Source organism: Varroa jacobsoni, unplaced genomic scaffold, assembly GCF_002532875.2.
Source record: "Varroa jacobsoni isolate VJ856 unplaced genomic scaffold, vjacob_1.0 scaffold_974, whole genome shotgun sequence".
Classification (NCBI taxonomy): Eukaryota; Metazoa; Arthropoda; class Arachnida; order Mesostigmata; family Varroidae; genus Varroa; species Varroa jacobsoni.
In genome coordinates this window covers 253802-277504 of record NW_019213876.1, presented here as the reverse complement: position 1 = coordinate 277504, position 23703 = coordinate 253802, and the positions used below count along the sequence as shown (strand labels likewise).

At 38.5% G+C, this 23703-nt stretch overlaps 2 protein-coding genes and 1 long non-coding RNA gene across 11 annotated transcripts in view; 1 reads left to right on the top strand and 2 right to left on the bottom strand.

Moving 5' to 3' along the window:
- Lis-1 (LisH and WD40 domain-containing Lis-1) overlaps nt 1–10851 on the bottom strand; it is a 19306-nt gene extending 8455 nt beyond the window's left edge. Inside the window, exons 1-5 of one of the 8 annotated variants that reach the window (XM_022842210.2) lie at nt 10712–10851; nt 9397–9677; nt 8497–8631; nt 5151–7451; nt 731–884 (exon numbers count right to left, since the gene is read on the bottom strand). In XM_022842210.2, the coding sequence (XP_022697945.1) occupies nt 731–884; nt 5151–5188 (192 nt within the window). In that variant the 5' untranslated portion in view covers nt 5189–7451; nt 8497–8631; nt 9397–9677; nt 10712–10851. Of the gene's footprint in view, nt 1–730; nt 885–5150; nt 7452–8496; nt 8632–8783; nt 9332–9396; nt 9678–10315; nt 10567–10603 lie in introns of those variants that run through there. The other 7 variants (XM_022842217.2, XM_022842212.2, XM_022842211.2 and 4 more) reach the window with 7 other exon arrangements.
- A 93-nt stretch (nt 10852–10944) lies between these two features.
- Nucleotides 10945–20168, top strand: LOC111265489 (uncharacterized). Its single transcript, XR_002683479.2, has 3 exons — nt 10945–11054; nt 11645–11745; nt 19912–20168. It is a non-coding gene; the product is annotated as an uncharacterized LOC111265489 (long non-coding RNA).
- Nucleotides 12724–22841, bottom strand: LOC111265484 (uncharacterized). Of its 2 annotated transcripts, none has more exons than XM_022842209.2 (13): nt 22482–22841; nt 21521–21595; nt 21113–21187; nt 20732–20809; nt 18844–18922; nt 18254–18513; nt 17652–17846; nt 17105–17491; nt 15770–16297; nt 15303–15626; nt 14721–14900; nt 14085–14150; nt 12724–13496 (listed from the first exon to the last, which is right to left on the bottom strand). In XM_022842209.2, exons 2-12 carry the CDS (start codon nt 21593–21595, stop codon nt 14103–14105), a joined length of 2229 nt encoding a protein of 742 aa, XP_022697944.1. In that variant the 5' UTR covers nt 22482–22841; the 3' UTR covers nt 12724–13496; nt 14085–14102. The 2 variants fall into 2 exon arrangements, with proteins under 2 accessions (XP_022697944.1, XP_022697943.1); XM_022842208.2 differs by having other exon boundaries at nt 14055–14150; nt 22482–22834.
- Between the last annotated feature and the right edge of the window lie 862 nt (nt 22842–23703).

The window sequence follows — 23703 nt, the reverse complement described above, 5'->3', positions numbered from 1 at the left end:
GTTTAAATTTAAAAATGGATGCTACAAGCATCATTGGGTCAATCTTAGACCTAACATGTACTAACCTAACCTCTCTCTGTAAGGGAATAAAATCTAAAAATAACGTAAGTGGACATTGTTCTAAAAGAGAAATAAATCAATACACTATCGACCCGATCGTTGTTCGTACTTTAAACGCTACTGGTTCTACCCGCATATTGAACCGCTAGTATGCTACAAAAAAGATCGCAAAACCGGCATTTAGTCGCCGCTATTTTCAAATGCAGCGAACTCTTCTGCGAGCAAATTAATTAAGTAAAATTACTTATAACATTTCATTAAACAAGAATTAGATTACCGTTTTTTCGTAATTGAGTTGCTAAAATTTACCTGCTAACCTATTCGTGCTACGTATGGCAAGCACCACAATATCTGAAGGTATGCTATTTTTTGCTACACTGTACTGATATCTCTAGCATTTATATCCACGTCTGTCTATTTGCCAAATTCTTCTCGAATAACATTTTACCGCGGGCCAGCATTTCAACGAAAAACCTCTAGGCGCAAAATTTCATATATAAAAGGTTTTGGCCTAAGTAAACCATTATTTCGTCCTTTACAATGTGTTTATCGTACAAGATAGTGTAGATATGTACGCAAATAAATATACCTCACCGTTGAAGACGGTTGGTTACTATAATACACGCAATTACGCGCAAAACGAGAGAACAAGGATAGTTCAGTAAACAACCTTTTTTTGAAGACGGACAACTGACATCCATTTCTTTTCGAGAAGTCCTGATGCTGTTTTATCGATTTCCCCATTCAGGTTTGCTTCTCTCTTGAATGCTTCCAGGGCTCCCATGAAACCTTGCGAGCTGAGATAGTCTGCAATCGCCTTATGCCTGGAATTACCGCAAAAGATTGAAAGCAATAAGAGACTTCATTGAGCACTACATACGTACCACCCACTTACAGCTGAGTGGACTGAATGATATGTTTATATTTTGATGTCAATAACTACTAGATCTGACGGTACAACCACCTAACGATTCATCGAGTCCCGTTGTCATATATTTGTAGCCTAAAATCATCATGATTGTTCTTTGTGAAGAACTACTACAATGTTTGTAGTGTGGGACTGGCGCTTACGCAAACCATGAACAGTCGAGCTGCCGTGAGCGCTGAGGTAATTTAGTGTTGAGCAACAATTACAGTTTAAAATTATATTAGTCGTTAAATATAGAATCCAAACTGCATACTAATGTCTTAGAGAATCTTTTTGCTTATTAGTAAATGATCAGGTATGCTTTTTGAAATTTCGCGACAGCTAATGAAAGTCATATATTCTTCTATTTCCTATAATAATGTTCAACAAAGTCGATGACGACTGAGTGTCAGAAAACCCGGCTGCAAAAGGGTACTGTCAGCCAAAAGAGATACCTGAACTGGACGCAGTCCCAAGAAATTTCACTTGGAAAAGTGTCAACACGGGCAACTTTTGGCGGCCGTTCTTCCATTGTGTGCACCCTGTATATAATCAACCAGCAGCAAACGTCACCAACACGAACTAGATGTACCACAGTGGATAACCGCAGCTGCCGAAGATGCCTAGCACAGACTTCTCGGAAGTGGAGATTTTAGAATTTCTAGTGCATTTTTCTTAAAGAGTTAAATACCTCGAGCATCATTAAAACTAAAAATTTATCGATTGACGGGGTCGAATTGATGCAAAGATTAGGAAAAATCACTGCATGCAATTCATCGTTCTTTTCACGGGGGTAAAACGGACATATGAAGTCCATCGGAGGTTCATCCAGGGAAATGAAATTCGGCACCCCACCATAATCAGGTCGAAAAATGGTGACACATCTATACTGTACATTTCATTTCGCTGCTATAGGCCAAATAAGCTTGTCGAACAAGTATAACACAGGTCCACTATATGTCGATGCTTGAAATGCAATTTCATGTGTCGGGTGGCATCATTCCATCTGCTCCAACTTTGCAGTTCCCTTACGTTTGAAAGAACACCGTTACCATGTTCGCTACGTAATTTTTTCACGGAACAGAGAATCACCGTTAACGCTCTAAAACTTCAGATGGCAGACACGAGTCCCACCTGACCTAAACAGTTGGTTCCCATAGCAACTAATCGTCACTCCATAATGGATCCGGCGGCACAAAACAAGACAAAGACTCACCGCATGTTTGCACCCGTAAATAACTATTCAGTGCGACGTTTGATTATCTTAAGCCAGCTTTTAATTATGATGATCAAATGCAAATATATCAGCAGAAAGGTAAATTTAGTGCTTTTGTTACCATCTACAGTTATTCTATATTGCTACTTTGTCTAAGTGCCCGTATATATTTCTTAAATTAATTGTAAAACCTATCTAATATATGACTAAGGTAATGACTATAAGCCTACAACTAGTTGCTTGCATCAAACAAATACTAATTAACATAGGGACTTTAGAAGACTCAACTACAGATAGAAGACTATGAACCTTATAACTGTAATATAAATAATCATTCCTCTAAATGCAGCCTGTATGCTAAAGTCTGTAAAATATCAAACATAGCACCTGCACTATTAAATGCATGTTTACCCAAATTCAAGCACCCGTTAGAGGAAAGGTGCATGATTACACAAACGAAGTGTGAATAATACCATGAAGACCGAAAGCACCTCGATAAAAAACTGAACCGCATAAATTTATTTCATTACCAAAATCCGACGGGAAGTGAAAAAATAAAATGCCTGCAATGAATATATCGCGAGCTAAATCATACAGAAAATGCTATATTTACTTAGAGAAAAAATCAAATCCCATAGACGAACACACCCCATAGACGAAATAATTATGAGGTCTAATTGAGTTCGTTTATTGGACACAATCGAATACCTAAGTATTTGTGTTTTTAAAATGAAAACTGTGCTACGCCGGGAGTCCATTAGGAGAACCGTTTTGAAGAGTTGTTTAGCCCTATTTCGGTACCTGGTGCACTCTTGCTTATTATTGCTGATCCAGAACGTCACTTACTTTAGGCATCCTAATTTCAGTATTGCTTGTGTATTAAAATAATAAAAAATAGTGCCAAACTAGCGGACTTGGCGCCACAAATGTATATCATTCTTAAAACGTGTCTATTGTGAAGCTCAAAAGACAGCTCCGCACTTCGCCTGTTTAAATCCTTTCACTAAATTCATGTTTAAATCCCATATAAATCACTTATGCTTGAACAACGGTGTAGAAAACTAAAGCGTATACTGAAGAGCAATTTTTTAAATAAGGTGTTTCATGAGAAGTGTTAAAGTGTGCTCATATTCAGAACTTCCGAGGCTACGGGCGGCCCATGCTCAGTTGCTACAATAAATATTATTATTATTGTTATTATTACTTACTTATTATTATCTATTTACTTTACCGATGAATTCGCAAATATACGACCGCATTAGTAAGAGATGCTAAATTAAATTGCATGTTTTTTATAAAAAATGTTGAAGATTTCAATAAGCCAATCATTTTTTCAAGCACAGTGATCCGTCAATGTTGTCCGAGTTTGTCAGTACTTAGAAAAAATGTATGTTTCGTTAGCTTGGTGGTTTTTACAATGGCTAAGTCAGACCTGGGTTAAAAAACTGCTGTTTCAACTTAGACCGAAAGTAAATATATGAGCACGTCTACACTTTACTTTTTAACAGCTTTTTAGCCACATAAAACATAAGTTCAACAAAACCAACCAGCTTAAAAACATGTTGAAAAAATACCAAAGATAGAAAAACTGCGAAATAAATTTGTTTAAAAACACGACGGTTCAGAGAAATATGAAAAACATGTTCTGCTATTAAAAAATGCCATGGATTGATTTAAAATGGGGAGTATTTAACAGAAACAGATATGTCGCAATAACGCCACCGAGTCACAGGCAGTTTGCACCAGATCGATTTACATCCGGATTTAATTTTTACATTTGATCTTCCATATATTTTCACTGCATGGTTTTATTCGATTTCCCAGACTTCTTCTCTAAAACATGGACAAAAATTTATGATTACGTCAATGTTAACAGTTAATAATTTTTACACTCATACAAAAAAAGGTGACAGTGAGTAGACAACAGGGCGGCTTGAAGCATACTGCTCAAATGTTCGCAGCGATAAATATCGTCATCTATATGATGCTCTATTCTTCTCAAATGTATTGTTCTACAGAGACTAAGCGATCCTCCAAAGTGTGTCTTTCTGCTTAAAATTAATTCTCAAAATGCTTCTTTAAGTTAATCAGCTTCAATAAAATAAATGTGTAACTGCAACTGAAACGAATTGATGTTTTAATAAAAATAACTGGGTACGTATTGGGTTAATAGCCAAATTTTGGTACAGAAGTGGAATTGATATTTTGCAGCTTAAGCGTTACTGACCGTTCGATGTCCACACACTCTCCTCCACTCCCCTGACCTCTTCATGAATAGACATTAGCTAAGGTTCTGCTCTTACCCAAATGTCTAAATGGCAAAAATAATACATGAAGCTAATCTTGTACCTTTATTGAAGATGAACACATTATTGTATAATTCCCTTTCTTTCTAATGTAGTGACTCGTTTGGAATAAGAAGGACGTCTTCAGTGAACTGCTCACGTAGTGAAGTGGAACACCATTCAAAGAGATGGCTGAGAATCGGCAGGTGATAATCAGAATTTTGATACCCGGCAGGTTCAACAATACGCAGGCCAATGGATAATGTAAATGATATTTCGGAATAAATGATGATTGTCGTCACCGTGAGGATAATGAGCTTCTCTTATGTCAGTTTATAAACGTATGTGCGTACGTTGTATGTGCAATACGTATGCGTATACGCGTGAGCGATGTGTGTGCGGGTGTATGTGTGTCTGCGGTGTGCGTAATATGTTAAGTGTGCGATATGTGTCTATGTGTACGTATCTGTGCGGCGCGTGCGTATGTAACGTATATGTGCAATATGTGTTTGTGTGTCTATGTGCGGTGTGAATGCGTGTATGTACATATTGTGTGAATGCATATAATGTGTGTTGTCTGAATGCGTGAAATGTGTATGTGTGTGTCTATGAGTGTACGTATGATGGGTAAGTGTTTTGTGTGTGTTAATAGTAGCTTTAGGTGTATCTATTTTATACTTACAATTCCTCCCTGGACTTAGGTGAGAGCACCATTTTCATACCGCTGCTAGAAGAACTGGGTAGCAGTGCACCGCTAGAACAAATAGGCGGAGCGACGCTCTACCTTATATCTTAATTCGACAAAGTAGACGTCTTGACCGGAGTGTCGCCGGCTGGTTTCCTCTATTCCAGTATTACTATGGATTGGCACCAGCAGCACCAGGTTATCTTGCTAGGTCTCTTCTATAGGCCTTCTCGTACGTTAGACATCTAACGGATAGAACTGCTTCACTCACAGTCGTACGGTGGTAATAGTTATGCAAGTGAATAGCAAAAACACATACAATGAAGCTCTCGCTCGTTCGTTCTTAAACTACACACACACGGGACTGGTTGGCATGGCTGGGCCACTAACCACTTAGGCAGTAGGTCACCACGGTAGCAGTAGTGGCAACGGAAGGCCGTAGTCCCAGAGAACCACACCAATACGACCAACCACCATCAGCTACGATACACAGGGAAACCGATGTAGACAATCAGACAGATACAGACTACGAGGTACGTCTGGTACGACACTACCCTAAACCCAATTCCATCAATCAAGAGAGAGAGAGTCACAACAACGAGACGAGACAACACCAATCAGCAACACCACCTAATACAAGTAGCCTAAATCTACCAAGCAATCAACAAACCACCACTCCTATATTTGTGTATCAACAGCGGGAGCAGAATACAGCAGAACACTTCTACGATCGTCGTTGTCGTCGTCGTCGTCGTCGTCGTCACAGTCACAGCCACTAGCCGGGACGAAACACGAAACGGCAAGTGAGCAGGCCGGTGTTGCGCCTTTTTTCTATTAGTTTTAGTAGCAACGGCGCTTAGTAGCAGCTGGAGTAAGCAACTGAGCTGTAAAAAGCTCACGGTGGTACAAACGGAGACGGCTCAAACAAGTTGACGATGAACAAAAATAAAGTCTCCAGCGGTAGTGGCGCGTGTAACTATATAGCCGTTATTACAGCATCCACAAGAAGCAATAGAAACGCAATGACAATGTTGTTAATAGACAAAGACAACAGGAGGGTTTTACTGAAGACAAACAGGCGGGCGGACGTTCGGGCGCCTACTATTGAGCTGAGCAAGGAGAAATTTAAGCGAAGTAGCAAACTGGGCGATGCCTTTACTACTGAACTATTCTGCAGCTACCCCACCGTTGAGCTTTATACACAAGAAAAACTCGTAATAACACTTGGAACCGCCGCAGAGAGCCAAACAAACCTGCACATTATGTAGAGAAAAAGCGCGCGGCCGACCGATTAACTGGAGTGGTAAGGGGAAAGACAGAACAGCTATAAACAAGCTGAAAGGAGGAGGAGGAACAGTTCAGTGGTAGCACTAGAAAATTAGCTCAGTTAATAATGATAGCTCTGTTAATAAAAAGCCGCGATTTTTAGTTCATGTTACCCGGTATCTAATAAATGAAAACACGATCCTGAATCTTTCAATAACAATGCTTACACAATCAAAACATTGAGAAACCGCTAACAAAATGCAATCAGTTAAATGTAAAATATAAAAAATAAGCATGGTTAAGGTATTATGGCCTACTTGTTGCTGGCTTGATGGAATACACAGGATCACACATCGGACAAGAAACACATTCGGTGCTATTTTCGTAACAACATATAATACGAGAGTAAAGCACTTTAGTTACCACTGTTTAATGTAAATGGTCTAGTTTCGTATTATAAATTCATCAAATCTAGAAATCCTTATTTAATACGTTGTTGTTCATATTTGTCATTAACTCCATAATATGTAACAGTATGATCGAAGTGGGTTGAGACTTATATTACTTTAAAAATAAACAGATATCCTCTTGAGTAAGACCCGTATTTATTTAACCAGTTGTCGTGGGAATTTGAGGAGGTTTTTCTTCAACACTACCATAACGAAAACCGCTACTACATGTATGTTTGTCTTTGCAGCGTTTTGCGTACACAGGTACCGTCGCATTAAGTTGCACCATCCACAGAAATTGTTGTCTTTATTCGACACAATCAGATCTAATTTTAGCTTCACTTTTTACATCACGTACTATAGGCGGTACTAGAAGTACATCGAGAGATCGACTATTACGTTTATGTAACTGTCTCCAGGATTGTATTTATTTTCTCTTTATTTCTATAGGAACTGGGCCTGTTTGACTAGGTACAGTTTGTTTTAGCAAGGGAGCTTGCAATACAAATCTCCCATTACTTTCCATAGTAGCTGTAAGTCCGTCCATATCAGCAGTGTTAGGCACCATGAATGTACGTCGAATCTGGAACAAAAAAGAAGCAGATATGGTTATAGTTATCACATTGGTCAGTAGTAATAGTAGCTCTAATTGAGTTTAGTAGTAGTAACGACATTGGTAACTAATAGAAATAACTTTATGCTCCAAAGCGGACGCAGCACAACATCATTATTTAAAAATAGGCATGTAGATCGAGGTACGAATAATAGTTATATTAACATAAATCACTATGCATCTTCACTGTTAATTTACCAACAACTAGTTTAACTTAATATGCATAAAACTGTTTAGAAACAAAGTACAATTTGTTTTTAGAAAAAGAGCGTTAAATCTGAGGTTTTCCCAGCTAGTTGGCTCTAAATCACACATTTCAGATAACATTTAAGTCACATCGTTTTTACACATTTAAGGCCTGACAATAGATGCGCTAAAGTTGTGGAAATGTACTTATTCAGATTTCTGATAGCTGTCTAATAAGGTTCGTTAACTCATTGTAGATGCGCTATATTTCACAAGTTTATTACGATAAAGGTAAAAAAAATTGTGTTGTTTATCTTATGCGTTGATGCCGCCTGACAAAATAATTGATTTAGATTTCCATTGTCCAAAACAAGATAGCTGTGAGCTATTCGAAAAAGTCGATCGGAGCTAATAAAAAAAAATGTTGTATATACCACGATAATGTCACACTACATACACCCTGCTCGAGAAGGATTGAAAGAACTTATATAGGAAATTTTAATACATCCACCGCATAGTCTGGATCTTGCGCCAGTAAACTGTAATTGGTTTCGGCTTTTACAAAACCCCTTAAATGTATAATTTAGTTGTGACAGAGGGATGCAAGAATCACTTCTAACAGTGTTTCGCGCAGAAACCACACAGGTCCTACAAAGACGAAATTACGGTGTTATTAGAGAAATTGCGGAATATTATTCATCAAAAGGGCACATATTTGGTTTAGTAGTGTTGTTTTAAAAATCAAAAAATATTTGCTTCAATATTGGCTTAAAGATCATCAGTACACTTTTGAGCACTTAATATGTCAGGGCCCTAATATAGCCGTTACCTCTGAAAGGGAATAGTTCTGTCCGTCATCGGACACGTGTTCCTGACGAGCTTTCAGCTCCACCTGATGACCAGTTACGTTCACTTCTACGTTTTCTGGCCGAAATCCTCTTCCGAGATACAACTGACACTCGAGCTACAGAAATATAACGAAGTACGAATGGTTAGTGGCAGCATCAGCGTTATAAAAATGACTCTCTTAACATCAGCTATGACTGGTATCAAAGAGAGCTGGCTACTATAGATTAAGTCGGAAATGTACTACACATGTCTAAGCGTAACACCTACACGCCGCGAAATTAACGCAAAGATTTACTAAATGGGTAAAAAAATAATGGCATGAAAATATGTGAGAGATATTCGAAATTCATATATATATATATATATGGGAGAGGAAGAGAGCAAACGAGAGAGATTGAGAAAATAGATCGAGTAGTTGAATTTCAAAGTTCGCATCATCCCTTGGTCTTAGAAAGTTGTGGTTTGACGTATATAGCTGTTTTTAGCTAGGTTTGACTCACACAAAAATGTTTTGGGGACCTTTAGCAACAACAAAGTATCGAATGTGACTGCTAGTCACTCATTAAACTTTCGGCAGATTTGCTTTTCTTAGCAAGCCGACTGCCCATAGCTTAGCGCCCCGAGACGTTCTCATCCAGCGCTTCGATATACTTTACTAGCAGTAGCTCTTTGTTTAGCAAGTACATAATCGAGACGAAAGTACAAAAGCAAAAGCAACATCAAGGGAACTAGCAAAAAAATTATTGATGGATGATGTATAGTTATAATCATGCGGATAACCCATAAACCAAATATCTCTAATATTAGCGCCTGCCTCTCGTGACATACATAAAAGCACAAGATGCGATATTTATGGCCTGTAGGGTAAAAATCCAAGTACCTGGTTTGTACGTGGATTTTCGCGGCACACGGAATCAGGGCCGCTAGATTGAATATTTAAAAAATCGTGTAGATCGTTCAAACGTTGCTCGAATGGAGTCGATGTGGTTTCCCATAGATATGAAGGTGTAAGAGGAGCCATTTTAGAAGGGGCACCACATTCGGTACATCGATCCTTGCCAAATAGCAGCTTCGAGAAAAAACTCATGCTGTCGAAACCTCTGTTAACACCCTAAGTTTTAAGAGCTTTTCCGCTTATTTTTCAAAGCAAGAATTCGTTTCCTAAAGCATGTACAAACAATATCGCAATCAATTTAGATTCGTGTTAATAACGCAAAATCTTACGACTTTTTTCGCAAGCATAACTTACTAGAAGACGCGGTACCAAATTTGATTACGACCGGTATTTGTCGTATATGCTACACTAATTACACAAATATTTACGTCAAATACAACAACTTACAATAAGTATTGCTCAGAAAGAGTGAAAATTGCCACCAAGATTCATTGCATATGAAAATATGTTCTCAAAAACAAAAGCTTTAATCGCCAACATAAACGCACTGGGTAAAACATCCAAAGCCAGACGTAATTGTTATCAATAACGGCAGATAAAAATTGAAAAAAGAAGCTTCTATCATATTTAGGTAATCAGTATATGATAACTGGAACACAGAAGTTGAATACATGGTTCATTTGTACCTATCCTGTTGCAAAGGGTTAGGGTCTATGTTTCCCTGCTTGGCTGTTATTTTTAAATTATGACAATACAAAAAATTCCGAAACGATCAGGGCTATTCTCACAAAAGATGTGCAGGGTTTCTTTCCGATATAACGCTACTCTTTTGCTGAAAAACACTCACAGACATATACTTTAGAATAAATTCTATTGAGATTGTAAATCTTTAAATTTTGATTACATAAATAAAAAGTCGAACGAATTGGTTCATTATGGTCACGCTAAATGCTAAGTGTTTGCCAGGTCACTCGTAGCGTTGGTACACGTTGCGAAAACTATTCACACAATCAGTCTGAGAAATGTGGGGTGCAAAACTTAATATTATTTAACTCTAGAGCATAGCCGCATTAGAAGCATCATGACGTCACGAAAAACATAAAAAAAAACACAAACACGCATGTTTTATAAAAAAAAAACACACATGTCGTAAGGATTGCATTATATACGTGAATTCCAAACCAGCTCAGACCTTTTTGCGGCTAATCCCTAGAAAATCCTACCCTCTTATACAAGCTCTCCTCAAGCAGATTTAAGAACTTTCCTAGACAACAAAAATGTAAAATCGACGCGTAATTACGTTGTTTTGATCCGCGCAGAGCCAGTCACTCTTTTTTTTTTCGATATTTCGCCTCGAATTATTGCAATTGTTCGAAGGACAACATCCCAACACCGGTTGGTCTTTAGAAGTAACTCGCGGGCGGCTGTAGAGTGGAAAACGAATAGGTTTTATAATAGGATTCGCTATATCTGAGGTGTTATAATCGTGCCTTATCTTTCGGCCGTCTTCCAAAAAACCAGCAGAAAATCGATCTTGCACTTCAAATATTACTATAATAGTGCGAATATTCTAAGAATCATGCAAATATATCTATTTGCGTATTATTCATTAGAATATTCTTGCCTCTACCACTTTCTTGAAGGTATGTTTTTGCTTTGATTTCCTTTCTGTTCATTTTTAACATACATAACAAGTTAACATACTCAAGGCAGTATTCATATCATACAGTTTACCAGTAATATAATTGCTATTGCGGACCTTACCATTTCATGCAGACTCGACATCTTAGCTACACATAGAGAAAGAGCCCGCTCGGTAGTGCGTGTGTTAAGTGTCAAATTATATGTAGGTCTATGACAACTTAGGCAAATTGTATAGCAGATTCTGGCGATATGATAAGAATCAACGTAACGGAAAGCTTCAGAATAGTTGATGAGAGTGGATTATCAAATTCAAAGTGAATTAGTGATGTTTAGTATAATGGCGACAAACGATCGTAGCAAACTTATAACTAATCAGGTGAACTGTAAGAGCAGCTCGTAATGGCCGTTGGGGTACAGTTTAGGAGCATTCGCTGATTTACAACGTAGAGGCGCTTTTCAGTACTAAGGTACAATTTGGGTTCACCTTTTTGATAAACATGTTTATTCTACCAATATGAAAATGAATTCGGTATCTATAACGGTTAGCTGAAACAACAGCAGTAATAAATCAAAGATACAACCGTTTCAGCATCGATAAGGTCACGCTGGAGAAAGATGTATGCGAGAATTTCGAATTTACTAAGAACTAAACTTGGTTGCTTTGAAGACATTTGGATGTCACATACAGTAGTAAGTACATCAAGGACAGCAAAATAAGTGGGAAAGTTTGTTACAAAAGACCATGCCACAAAGCGCCTTGCAATTACGTCGTACATGTCAAATCTGAATAAATACCTTACGTGCAGGGATACTTACACAAAGAACGGTTGCGCAAATCGCAGGAATACTAAGACTACTGCCAAGAATTGTGATCGTCCTCCCAAGAATCGACACAACTTTTAAAACAGTTGATTGTGCATTCTGAGTGTTGAATCGTTGGCTGTACAATAAGCTTTATAGAGTTACTTTCTTTCTGGACATTCTGTCTACTAAATATTTGTTCTTTCATTTTCTCTTTGAAAGATGTGTCACCTTATTTCCAACGTTCCCTGAAGATGCGTTTATACCGCACGAAACCACGAAAGGTCGTTAGTAAACACTGCGTTTATACCTGTAGTTGGGAATTTCCATCGTTTTCTAGTGTTGTACGTTTAGCCGTTTCAAACTTGCAATGATAGGCCCGTAGTGTTAAGTAATATGAAAACATTTGATTTTAAAATACTCAAACGTAGTTTTCAGCAGTCATAACTGAAGAGCTCAACCGCTTCTGTATATATAAGAAACATCGGAAAGAAACCTAGACGAGATTTTTAATCGGTCGTATGAACATCTCAAATTTCGTAATCATAAAAGCAAAAACGAAATATTTTTGCACTAAGTATAGGGTGGAATAACGGAGCAGGTTTATCCTGTCAATATAGTATCGACCCTACACGGCATGGCATTGTGAACCCAATTAAGACAACCCGACAACGACTGTATGAATATAAAACAAGAGTTGGTGCTTATCAAACTAAGTTGATCAGATCAGACTAAAAGAAAAAGAGGATCACAGGTGGCCAATAACCTGTCATCGTTTGCTAAATATGTCCATAAATAAGTACGTCCAAACATTCTGCTGTTATGATTTTGACCTAATATCTTTTAAACAAGTAACGTCTCAAACTATATGGAGAAAGAAACAACCTTCAAGTTTATTGAACCTTGCTGTTCATATGCATATCCATATATATCGTATATAGCCGCATTCAGAGTATTGTACAACTTTCAGGGCGTTTCTGTTCCTATGTACACAAAATGAATGATTTCAGTTAATGGCTTCCAATAAAAAGCGCGCCCTTGCTTTACTTTCTCCCTTCCTGTAGTGCTTTTTATCAATCCATACGTAATACATGTAAACAGAATCTATATAACTGAATCAGGCGCGCGCCTCTTCCAAGCGGGCGAACGTGCTCTTCTGTTTTCTGTTGTTATTGTCGGCACTATAAGCCACAGTTCTTCTGTTTTGTCGTCTCTGTAGCTGCTACTTAACTGATGTCTTGAAGTTCAAATGTTCCTCGTGATGATCACTACTAGGCGACACGAAATAGATACACTATGAATCACAATCACCCAATCAGTCAAGGAAACAAACAATCAATCAATTCATAGATAAATCTACAACCAAGCCATGATCATCTACCAACAGTGAAGAATACCTCTTAGACCACTCGTCCGCTACCCCTTACCCAGGCAGCGGGCGAGTGCCTTTCTAACGAGAGCCATACAGCTGCGTAACCGACCCATGTGCTTCTGTTGTCTGTGCAAAGCCTCCGATAACTGAAGCAACAGGACCAAGTGCAAAAGCTGTTACTTCTGCAGCTACTGTGTCCTAGTCCTTCGCCATCATCATCATCATGATCACCATCTGCACACTCCCTCATGTCCTATCCCGAGACCACCTGCAAATCGGCAAAAGGCCACACAGTGGTGTCTCTTCCGTCCATCCCTCCATTTGGCTACGCCACCAACCAACCGCTGACTGATTACGGAGAATCATTCATCGTCATCAACATCACTAAATCGTTTAATTGATATTCCACCTGTTTGTTTGCTATTGGTTGGTGTTGTTAGTAGACGATGAGCAGCATAAGCAGCGACTTCTGTTGAAGTCATTAAAATTTGCGACTCCACTCCTGTTTCTCCTCCTTATTTTTCTTCGTCTAATAAAAGTCTTGTGGACTACCGTTGGAGTATGCCACCGTTGCGTCCATATAGCCGAATCCACATAACTATTTTTTGGGGGCTTTTTCATATGTATAAATACGTAGAAACAATATAAGATTTCCACACAACTTCCAGAAGGCTTACTTGCAGCAGTGTACGTCGAGCTGTGTAAAATGTTAGTGCCGCGTTCATTTGTTTGTTACGTTGTTTGTGGCTGTACGTGTGTGTCCGTGTATATATATACTTTTCTGTCTATCTATATTGAGACTATTGATAGAAGGTGTCCCGCTTACTTAGCCTTGAATTCGATTACAAAAACTGACCTCCACCGAAAAATCAGGTCAGTTTATGAGACGACGGTTTCGATTACGACGGTCCTCTTCCTTTTGCTGAAAACATATCAAGCGAAACACAAAACAGCGTTATTTTGCAATTAGGTTCATTAAAATCTGTGCCTAATCACTACCAATAGAAACATGCCATCGCAGAAACTTCAAATGAGCTCCACTACTTGAAAAAACCACTTCGTTTTCCTTATTACGATTACAGCGTTGTTGTATTCTTAAACCACTTGAATATCTACCATAATACCTATAGCATGCTCGTGAAACAGTGTTTTACCTATCTATATCACTTCGATGTACAAATTGGATTACAAACATAACCGTTATCCTTTTTCGAAATGATCCCATATCTGTAGTATATTTTACTTTTTACGAGTTGTTTTTGGGATTTAAATGTTTTGACTATTGTGATAGTGATCACAGGACAGGTGATTGCGATAGTAGATGGTTGTACCACAATGAAAAATTTAAAAACCAGGTCTTGTCCGGTCCGTTGCTCGCACGCCATAAGGTTAACGCTATTCGCCGAATTAGTTAATGCGACCTTATTTTTTTGACTAAACCTTCATAACGTGTACTATTATTTACAGCTGTCTCTATGTCGTAAGTGCTCACCTTTTCAGCGCGTATTTTTGCCCTCTCCAAAGCTTCGGCCTCTGGAAGTGGAATCCAGTAGATATTCGGCGTAGCTTTTGTTTTTCGAAACAGATCTTCTAATCGCTTCGCCGGCGCGGGCTCCTCTGAATTTGACTGCTGTCGGTGCTCAGGTTGTTGTTGGTGCTGTTGTTGTTTAAGCTAACGGGTTCGAAAAACAGGAAAGGTTAAGATGGCATAGAAATCGAAAAACACATATCTAAACGGCGCAGATTTGGTTCTTTATCAAAAAAGCCGCTAGTTATATGGTGATGAATCTGATTATACATGGAACAAACATTTGTTAGTTTCAGAAGGACTTTATAAACGATACACCTAAAAAGGCTTAAGAGCTTGGTGACGTTTCCTAATTTGAGAAATGGGAAACGTCACCGGATATGTAAACATTTTCTGATAAGGCTATTGAAATAAATATTTAGAAAAAATCTCTCAGGCTTTAGTAGTACTGAGTGTCTAGGAATTTATTAATTAAATGTTTGTACTATTTTTAAGCCCCTAAGTTTGACTTCAACGAAGAATCTAACTTTCGATCTTACGCATTACCTTAGGTAAATCCCATTCACGGATTTTTTTGGTAGCAACGGGTTGGGACTCTACGTCTGCAGCAGCTGCCTTGCGTCTACGTGACTCCTCGCTGACCTTTTTATCTTTATCCTTATGTACGATCTCAATGGTCTTACGAAGATCCCCATTGTCTCTTGTTTCTTCAGACGGGCCCACAACTATCCGGGTACGTTCCTTAGTCACCTCCTTTACTTTGTTTTTATCCTTATCAAGATTGTGAGAAGAGTCTCGCTGCGCGGGAGGTATCATTCCTGTTTTTGTCTGCTCTACTTCTTTTTCCGTAAGAAACTCGCATTTAATCGTCTGCAATATTACCATGGATAAATGACTTGCTTCATTATATATATATATATATATAAAATTTTTCCTGGCCACAATACCTATGCACTTATACCCCGCTTGGAGTCTACTTCTATTATCTGTCTCAAAATAAACGCTTTGGGTACCTTAGGGCTGCCTTTAGGCCAGACGATGTTATGCAGTTCCTCACGAGCTTCTCTAGATGCTGACTCATCTGTAAATTCCACAATAGCCTTGCTTTTAATGCGGTCAAGCCAAAGGTCAGAAATAGATCGTGCGCCTGCGTGTGTTACCAGATCGGTTAGTTGACTAAGAGTAAATGGTCGCACAAGGTTGAGCACGAGCAAGTGACGCCCAACAGGTAGGCGTGGCGGAGTGGCCGCATCCCGTGGTTTACGTCTTGTCGTTTCCAATTCAGCCCAATTGGTGGACCCGAGTGCCAAACCAGCAGAAGGCAGCTTTGTTTTGCCTGCTTGATATCCCGAGTCCTTCACCGCTTCCTTTCCGCTATTGTCCCCTGGAGTATCATCGCTCATTGAAATGTGTCGTGCCCGTCGCCGATCCTCCAATTCGGGGTCGTTGGCAACGCTTTTCTTGGTATCTGCTGGTGTCTCCTCAGGTTGACGTTCCTTTTCATTAGAGCCTAAATTGCCCTTATCAGCGGCCAACAGACTCTGTAAACCAATATTGATAGTCTTATAAATGCTTCTTATACAATTAATCAAACATTGGTTAATTAAGTTAATTAGTCGACTAGAACTATTAGATTTGTGCAAAATTGTAGAACCATCTGTATTTGTTTATTACCTTCTCGTAATAACTTTTCGTTTACAGACGGCCAGGTCTTATATACCGTTAAAAAGTTGTTTTTCTCAAAAAAATTAGGTTTGTTGAAGTTACAAAGCTTTTAAAAACATATATTTTACGTTTTTGTATTGTCGAAGAGTTGTGGAATTTACAATTTGTTCCACTTATAGTAAACACTTTACAGCCAAAAAATATTGGCGTATATAAAATAGCTTGTTTCAAAGATGACTCAAGGGTATTTTTACTGATTTTGAAAAGTAAAGATCGGTCCGCTCTTCAAATTGAAGATGCCATATTCGAACATCGGAAGCCACCCTTGCATAATACTCTTAGCTAATTAATCTGCGTTATACATGTCACACCTAACCTGCCTTGTCTCGACAATTACCTGCTTTTGATAAAAATGCAAAAAAAAATGTTGAAAATTCTAATTTTTGTTATTAGGTATGCCATGATTGAGGCCAGCCACTACTTGAAGATGCAATGTTGTGATTAGTGCATGGTCAGTACGACAAACTGTTATAGTAATGGGGAATTTTTCAATGTTTTTGTAACACTTAACTGTCATAAAGGAGGCATGAAAAAATGAAAGCCGTTGACATACAACGTAATATTTTCCTATTTCTTATGTGTAACCTAGTGCTTATGTGAAACTAGATCATTGAAACGCTTACCTTCGTAGCTTCACTGATCACTGAATCCTTTTGGTCGATGGTATCCTTTTTGGTGACTTTGGCCTCCATCTCCTTGCTCAGTTCCTTTAATGAATCGGTTGTAACAATGGCCTGTGCATGTTCTTTAGATGGAGCTTTTTCTGCTAGTTTACCCCAGCGATCTCTTGGGCCCTCTAAATTCTCCTTGTCTTTATCAGGGCCACCTTCCTTTTCTGCAGGCCAATGATTACGACGTGATGCGCGCCTCTTTAGCATTTCATCGAGAGCGATGAGCTTTTCGCTTGAAACTATGTCCTTTGAGTCCTTGGAAGCGCTTCCATCATCCCTCAAATTCTTACCTTCCCCTTTACATGACGGCTCATTCGTACGAGAATTCTCATCTTCCTCCTAAAAAATTTCAAAATTTTTATCATCTTGCACTTCAACATAAGCTTGCCCAACCCATAACTGAAAGAAGTATTGTAAAATTGATCAAAATAAATAATACAAAAAGTACAGAATGAGGGTAAGTGATTGCAATGAAAATAAACAAATCGATTTTTCTGACCTTAGCATCGTCATCATCTCCATCAAGGACCTCGTCATTCTGAACCTTCAGTTGTAGTTCATCTTCAATTTCAAAATCAAGTTTCTCTTCCTCCACCTCCATTCGAAGCGCTTTTTGGCTTTCAGGGACGATCGGCTTCGAGGATGATGCTTCAACTGTATCTTTGTCTTTGTTACTAATTTTTTCATGTCGTTCCTGCAATTAGAAAACCTAGTTATTTCAGTTTCCCGTTTGACTTTATTATTGCCCTATTTCAATCGATTGTAAGCCTGATTTCTGCTCAGATTTCTGAATCAATACACCAAACTAATTATATCTTTGGGACACTATAATTTTTATGATAGTATCGCTTCAATGCTTGGACCTGCACTGCGGACGCTGTGGCTGTTGTACAACATGTCCTTCCCGCCTTACGAGGGCCGTCGAGGAATGTAGCCTACTCTTAACGCAAGAGAAGGTCGCCAGCAGAATTTAACCCTACTTATGAGGTCAATTTTTATCTGCCCCATCACCGCGTTTCATCACCTTTCATAAACTACTACGAGTTTGCTTATTGCTCTATCCAGCGTGTAACATTAACGGTGCTACTGAAGTACACCAACCTCACTAAGACGCTTATGCCCACGACTAATCGGGTCCTTCTTCGCTTCTTCTGCCCGTTTCTCCCTTCTTTCCACTTTGTCGACGTCCTTTTGTGGATGCGATTGCTTCCGCTGCTCTTTGGAAGAAGTGCTGCTGCTGGCATAGCCAGCCATGCTGACCTGGTCGCCGGCTTCATCCCGCTGATCGTTGCCTTTACCGCTTGTGGCCTCCCCATCCAGTGGCTCTTCAGTGTCCTCCTTTGGAGTGCGGCGAGAGCGCGCTGAAATAGGCCGCAACAAAAACAGTCTTTTTCAGTCAAACATACAGCATACAGGCATTCATGCTCGCCATTTCTTAAATAAAATAATATTTGCCAACGGGTTATTAAATGAGGGCGATAAACGCACGTTCTCTTTCTCTCTCATTTAATTGTAGGTTGAAAGATTCATAGACCTTGTAAGCGAGCCAGACGAATTTATAATGGATTTATCTCACACAGAAATGCACCCTAAACTGGCTATCTGTTGCGGTGTAACAAACTGGTCAAAACAAAAAAGACGAAATACAATAGCTAATTTATACGATTCTTATTTGAAGTTTTTCCACATACCTCTCTTCGTAGAAGAGGAATGATGCTCGCTTTCGGTCTCGCCTTCGCGTTTCTTACGGCCACCACCACGGCCTTTTTCCTGAATAAGATTCATTGAAACTCGTTACGTGATTCAATCTCAATCTATATACGCAGGAAACGAGTACGTGTACACATTAAAAACTGTATCATCAATTAAGGTATTTGTTAAGAGTGCTTAAACTGCATAACCTGGCATATATATTCTTTCGAAATAAATCATACCACTGCTTCAAAAAAAAATAGTATTACTGTGTATAGCTCTGCGCGTGTAGCACAGACTAGTTTAAAGACTCTTACCCAATAATAATTAGGAAACCCATTAGAAGAAACATACGAGATTCAAATTAAAAGTACGTAATCAAATTACCATAAGAAGCCTGAGATTGTAGGTATACGACTGACGTCATAGAACCCTTGCCTTCAATCGCTATTTTACTTGCTAATTATCTTTGTAAGACTTAGGTTTGCAATGATTAAACGAGATAAACTGTCTCCGTTTCATTTCAATACTATTAAGTGCATTGGATGAAACAGTGGACGTTACCGGTACTGAAAGAGTGACGTCGTTAAAAATGATGTTAAAACTATTTCTTAAATAGACCCTTCTGCTTATACCCTGTAATGTTATTACATTAATGGCTGCCTGAAGTACTATCAATAAAAACTTTCGATGCGCAGTTCATTTTGCCGATAGAGAAGAAAAAACAGTAGTGCATGACTACACAAGCAGCACATGAAAAAAACACTTCAAAACTGCGTGTATTCACAAAGATCTGGGAAACTCTCAATGTATGATGATTAATGAAAGACAAATAGTGAAATACTCATAAGCCCAGTCTATCCATCACGTATAGTTGCACCAGCAACTGGGCTAAAGGCAAAGTTAAGATTTCTTTTCTCACAACAAAACCTGTCTGATTTGAAGTAAGTGATTTCCCAGATGTCCTAAATATTGTACCCAAGGAAAACAAGCAATACAATATCTATCATAAAGGCGTATCTCCCAGCCGACTGCTGAGGACCTTTATCACTACTTTGAGTTTTCAGCAGTGAAAGCCTTCAAGGACAACCTTAGGAACTGCGAGCGAAAATCTGCAGTAATCGATAGGGAATGCTTTGTTTGGGTGCGATTAGAAACAACAAGTGGGAAAAAATGAACCATCTAAACATACATGTCATCATGAGCCTGATGTAGGTGCTCCACATACGGAAGAAATTGTGCTAGATATCTCACTCATGGCTTCACTGCTGTCCGGCGAATCTTTAATTTCAATAAACTCAACATGATTCGTATAAGCCCTATAGCGCAAAGTGTTCTAAATGGTTATATATACTAACTTTTATACAGGGATATTGTGTTGGTGACTTGTGTAAATAAAGTTTTGACTTCTACTAGCGACGGTGAATAAATGAAGCTTGATTGACTCGGCCTAAGCGCTATTTCACACTAAATTGGTAAAACAGAGAGTTACTAGTGCGAGTATGTTTTCATTTATCTGGTTTTCGTGAGAAAAGCATACGTCGAAATGATAGGGCGAATACACTCGATATTAGAGATTCACCGTTCCAGTATAATCAATGGATGCCACACTAGGAATGAAAAATGAGTCTTACAATTTGTTACATGTATAAAAAAAGGTCGGTTTCACAAGCCGAGCTCTAACTGTCTTCCTGACAGTTAGAGCTCTGCAAAAGTTCTGCCGTATATAATTTGAAATCACAAATTAATTTCGAATGACTTACATGATACTGTGTAATTATAAAATCTAATATTGTTTATGATTTCTCTAGGGCAACTTTATAGATACCTACGTCTGAAAAAGTTACAATCAGTACACAAAAGGTTTGACAGGAAAAATTTACCTACCGTTATTTCCTGTGATTGCTGGGTATTCTCTCCGTCTGATTCAGGCGTGTTTTCCTTCGGTCGAGGATTCTCCTCCTTCTAAAATGTAAAGTAAAAACGCAATTTGAAACATCCTTAAGAGGGCAAATGGTGTGCAGCAAATGTGTTTTTAAATCCTCGCTAGCGTCTGCGATATGCGTTGCCGAACGTTTGGAAAGCTTGCGGAATTATATTGAAACAGCACGTCCGTTTCTTAATTTTTCTACAAATGCCTATAATATTCATGCCCTTTTGCTTTAACTGCTAGTTCTTTTAAATATTCAACATTTGTCGTACCCTAGATATTTACCAGCATTCCATCCTCTAGCCAAAACGTTATATCATGTGAATATAGATACTCACTTGCTCCGAATCCCTATTTTCGTGCTTTCGATTCCGTCGGGTCTTTTTTTCTAACCTGTCTGACGTATCAAGATCCTAAAAGATGTCACAGATTAATGAAAAAATTTGTATGACGTCTCTTAGCTTTCATGCAGTTAAAACATCTCGTTAGAGAGGGTAACATACATTTAGAAATTTAACTATTTAACAAACGGATTCATCTAAAATGATTCCTTTATTTAATAGTTTCGAACTGCTCAAAGTGTTCTCAATGTAACAGACTATAACGACGAGTTATAAAAATATAATCTATTTAATGACACAATCGTTGAGATTGAGAACCGTATAGATATATATGTAATCACGATTAAAAAAATTCAAGTAAGAATCTTAAGCATGGTGACGATGTTACAAGGGGACAGAACCTACCTGACTAGGTGTGTCAACGTTCTCAGCATCTTCTGCTTTAGTAGTGGTCCGTCGAGATCGTGTGGATCGGGCCATCTTCGAAGGTGAATAAACCCCAAAATTAGAGCGAAAAACGTTAAAGTAATGTAGTGATATTCGCAATACCATGTTAATTTGCCTCATTTCAATTTTTCGATTTCGGATACTTTCGGTTACACTCAGTAAATAACGACAATGACTATACCATTAATGAGTAATGGAAGTCTCATTTCAGTTATTAGAAGCTAGACATGTAATTTACCAATCATGTAAATTCGAGCCATTTTACATGCATAATATAAACATATGTTTCAAATCGTAACATTTGGTGGGTGACTGTTGCTTTTTTTTGATATATAAATAGATATCTGGAGTGGTTTGGGTTCAAATGATTCCACTTTATGCGCCAATCTGAACAACACAAGCTCAATTCATACCACAACAGGAAATAAGAGATTAATGCGCGATTTTGAGAAAAAGCGATTAGAGGTTTACATCTCTCAGCAGTGTAACATGCTACTGTCGCAAGCACTTCGACAACTCTGTCCTTCAGGATACAAATAAATGAAAACTGCTTTTTCAGTAAATTTGGCTGTTAATCCCCCTATACTGTGAAGAATTTACTAACATTTATAATACGCCTACAGATTCAGACTGTAGCTCGTTTGTAGCTTTTTCATTCTTGGTTGTTCATTAAACTAATTCATACTCGAATACATGCCCCCTAAACTACAGATCTAACGTTTTCATTTAACTTCACAAAGATTTTCTCCTGCATAAATTCACACTACAGCCATACATACACACTAGTGGTCGGATGCTATGCGACTATAGGACTCTTTAGGTGACTAAATTTGTCGCATTGCTCCCAAATGTTGGACATTACTATGGTTTTTTTATTACTACTTGGAATAGATGTTCTATTCAAAGCGATTGCACGTACCTTGATGGCGTTACAGTAGCTTAATAACGGGTAGCCAACAGTAACCTCTCCTGATGGAATCACCGGTCTTCAAAGCAAAAACCCGTGTAGCAGTGACTCTTTAAGAGCAGGAATAACGTAGTAATTAGACTATACCACGAGCGATGTTCACAGCTACAGCCAATTCACGGTGCTGGTTATTATTGTTATTATAGAATCAATGATGAGATGAACGCCACCTTCGATCTGTACTCGTCGTCAAAGTTCCGCTCTTTTAGCAATGCGGCCACTTTTTTTCGGAACCACTGTTTCGATGCCTTTGGCCACTTGCGAACTGCACAAATAAACATCGATAATGTTGGGGAACACAGTTCCTATGATGCAGCAGGGTTGTCTGCTCACTTCTAATGCTAATATCGACACTGCAGCAAAATCAACACTGGTCGCCCAGCTTTGCTTGCTCGTTCATAGACAGACACCAACATTGGCGACCACGCACACAGACTCTCAGAGATTCATTATTCAGCGGACCAATTTCCCAACAGCGCGGACATTTGAAATAAAGAGTAAGGCTGCGGTTAATTCGGACGAGAGTTAAGAATGGCTTAGCTGATTCAGAACCTGCAAACATTTATGTAAATGTTTTTCGTGTTTACGTTCGTTAACTTACATGAGATGTTGAACTAGCTGCAACGAAATGCCTTCACCTAATTTATAAACAGGTTAAATGATGAATAAACCCTGAAAAAATCTATGGACGCCATTTATTACAGTCACTTCAGGAAGTTTTTTCAAATATTGAGTTTTGTTTAGCTGTACGTTGACGTTAACTTGCAAGGCAGATTTTATTCTAAGTCTCTTTTGCACATAATGATATAATAATCGACGTAGGACAAGTACTGAACCTGAGCTAGAACAATATTGAATGAAAGCAAGTATCTTATGTGCTTGTATGGATACTATCTAGGTCAGTATCATACAGAACTGTAAGACTCGGGTTGCTCCAGAAGAATTTATTATGCGTATATCAAATTTAGTAAATTGTATTATGAAGGCTAAACCTATAGTGCAATAGGGCTTACCATAAGCGGAACTAAATTGGGTGATGCGTTAATGAGCATCCCAAGTCTGTAGATACGATTCCATATACCTTGCAAATTTTTAACGATAAAGAGACGACAATTATAAAGCCGCTAGTCACTATTAAGTTTCATATACAGACATGTCTTAGCTCGAAAGTGGC

Coding starts and splice junctions, on each gene's coding strand:
- LOC111265484 (XM_022842209.2), bottom strand. CDS start 21,595: ATGGCCCGATCCACACGATCTCGACGGACCACTACTAAAGCAGAAGAT. Junction 20,810..21,112: donor AAAATAGGGATTCGGAGCAA/GTGAGTATCTAT, acceptor TTTACATTTTAG/AAGGAGGAGAATCCTCGACC. Junction 18,514..18,843: donor TTCCTCTTCTACGAAGAGAG/GTATGTGGAAAA, acceptor GGCCTATTTCAG/CGCGCTCTCGCCGCACTCCA.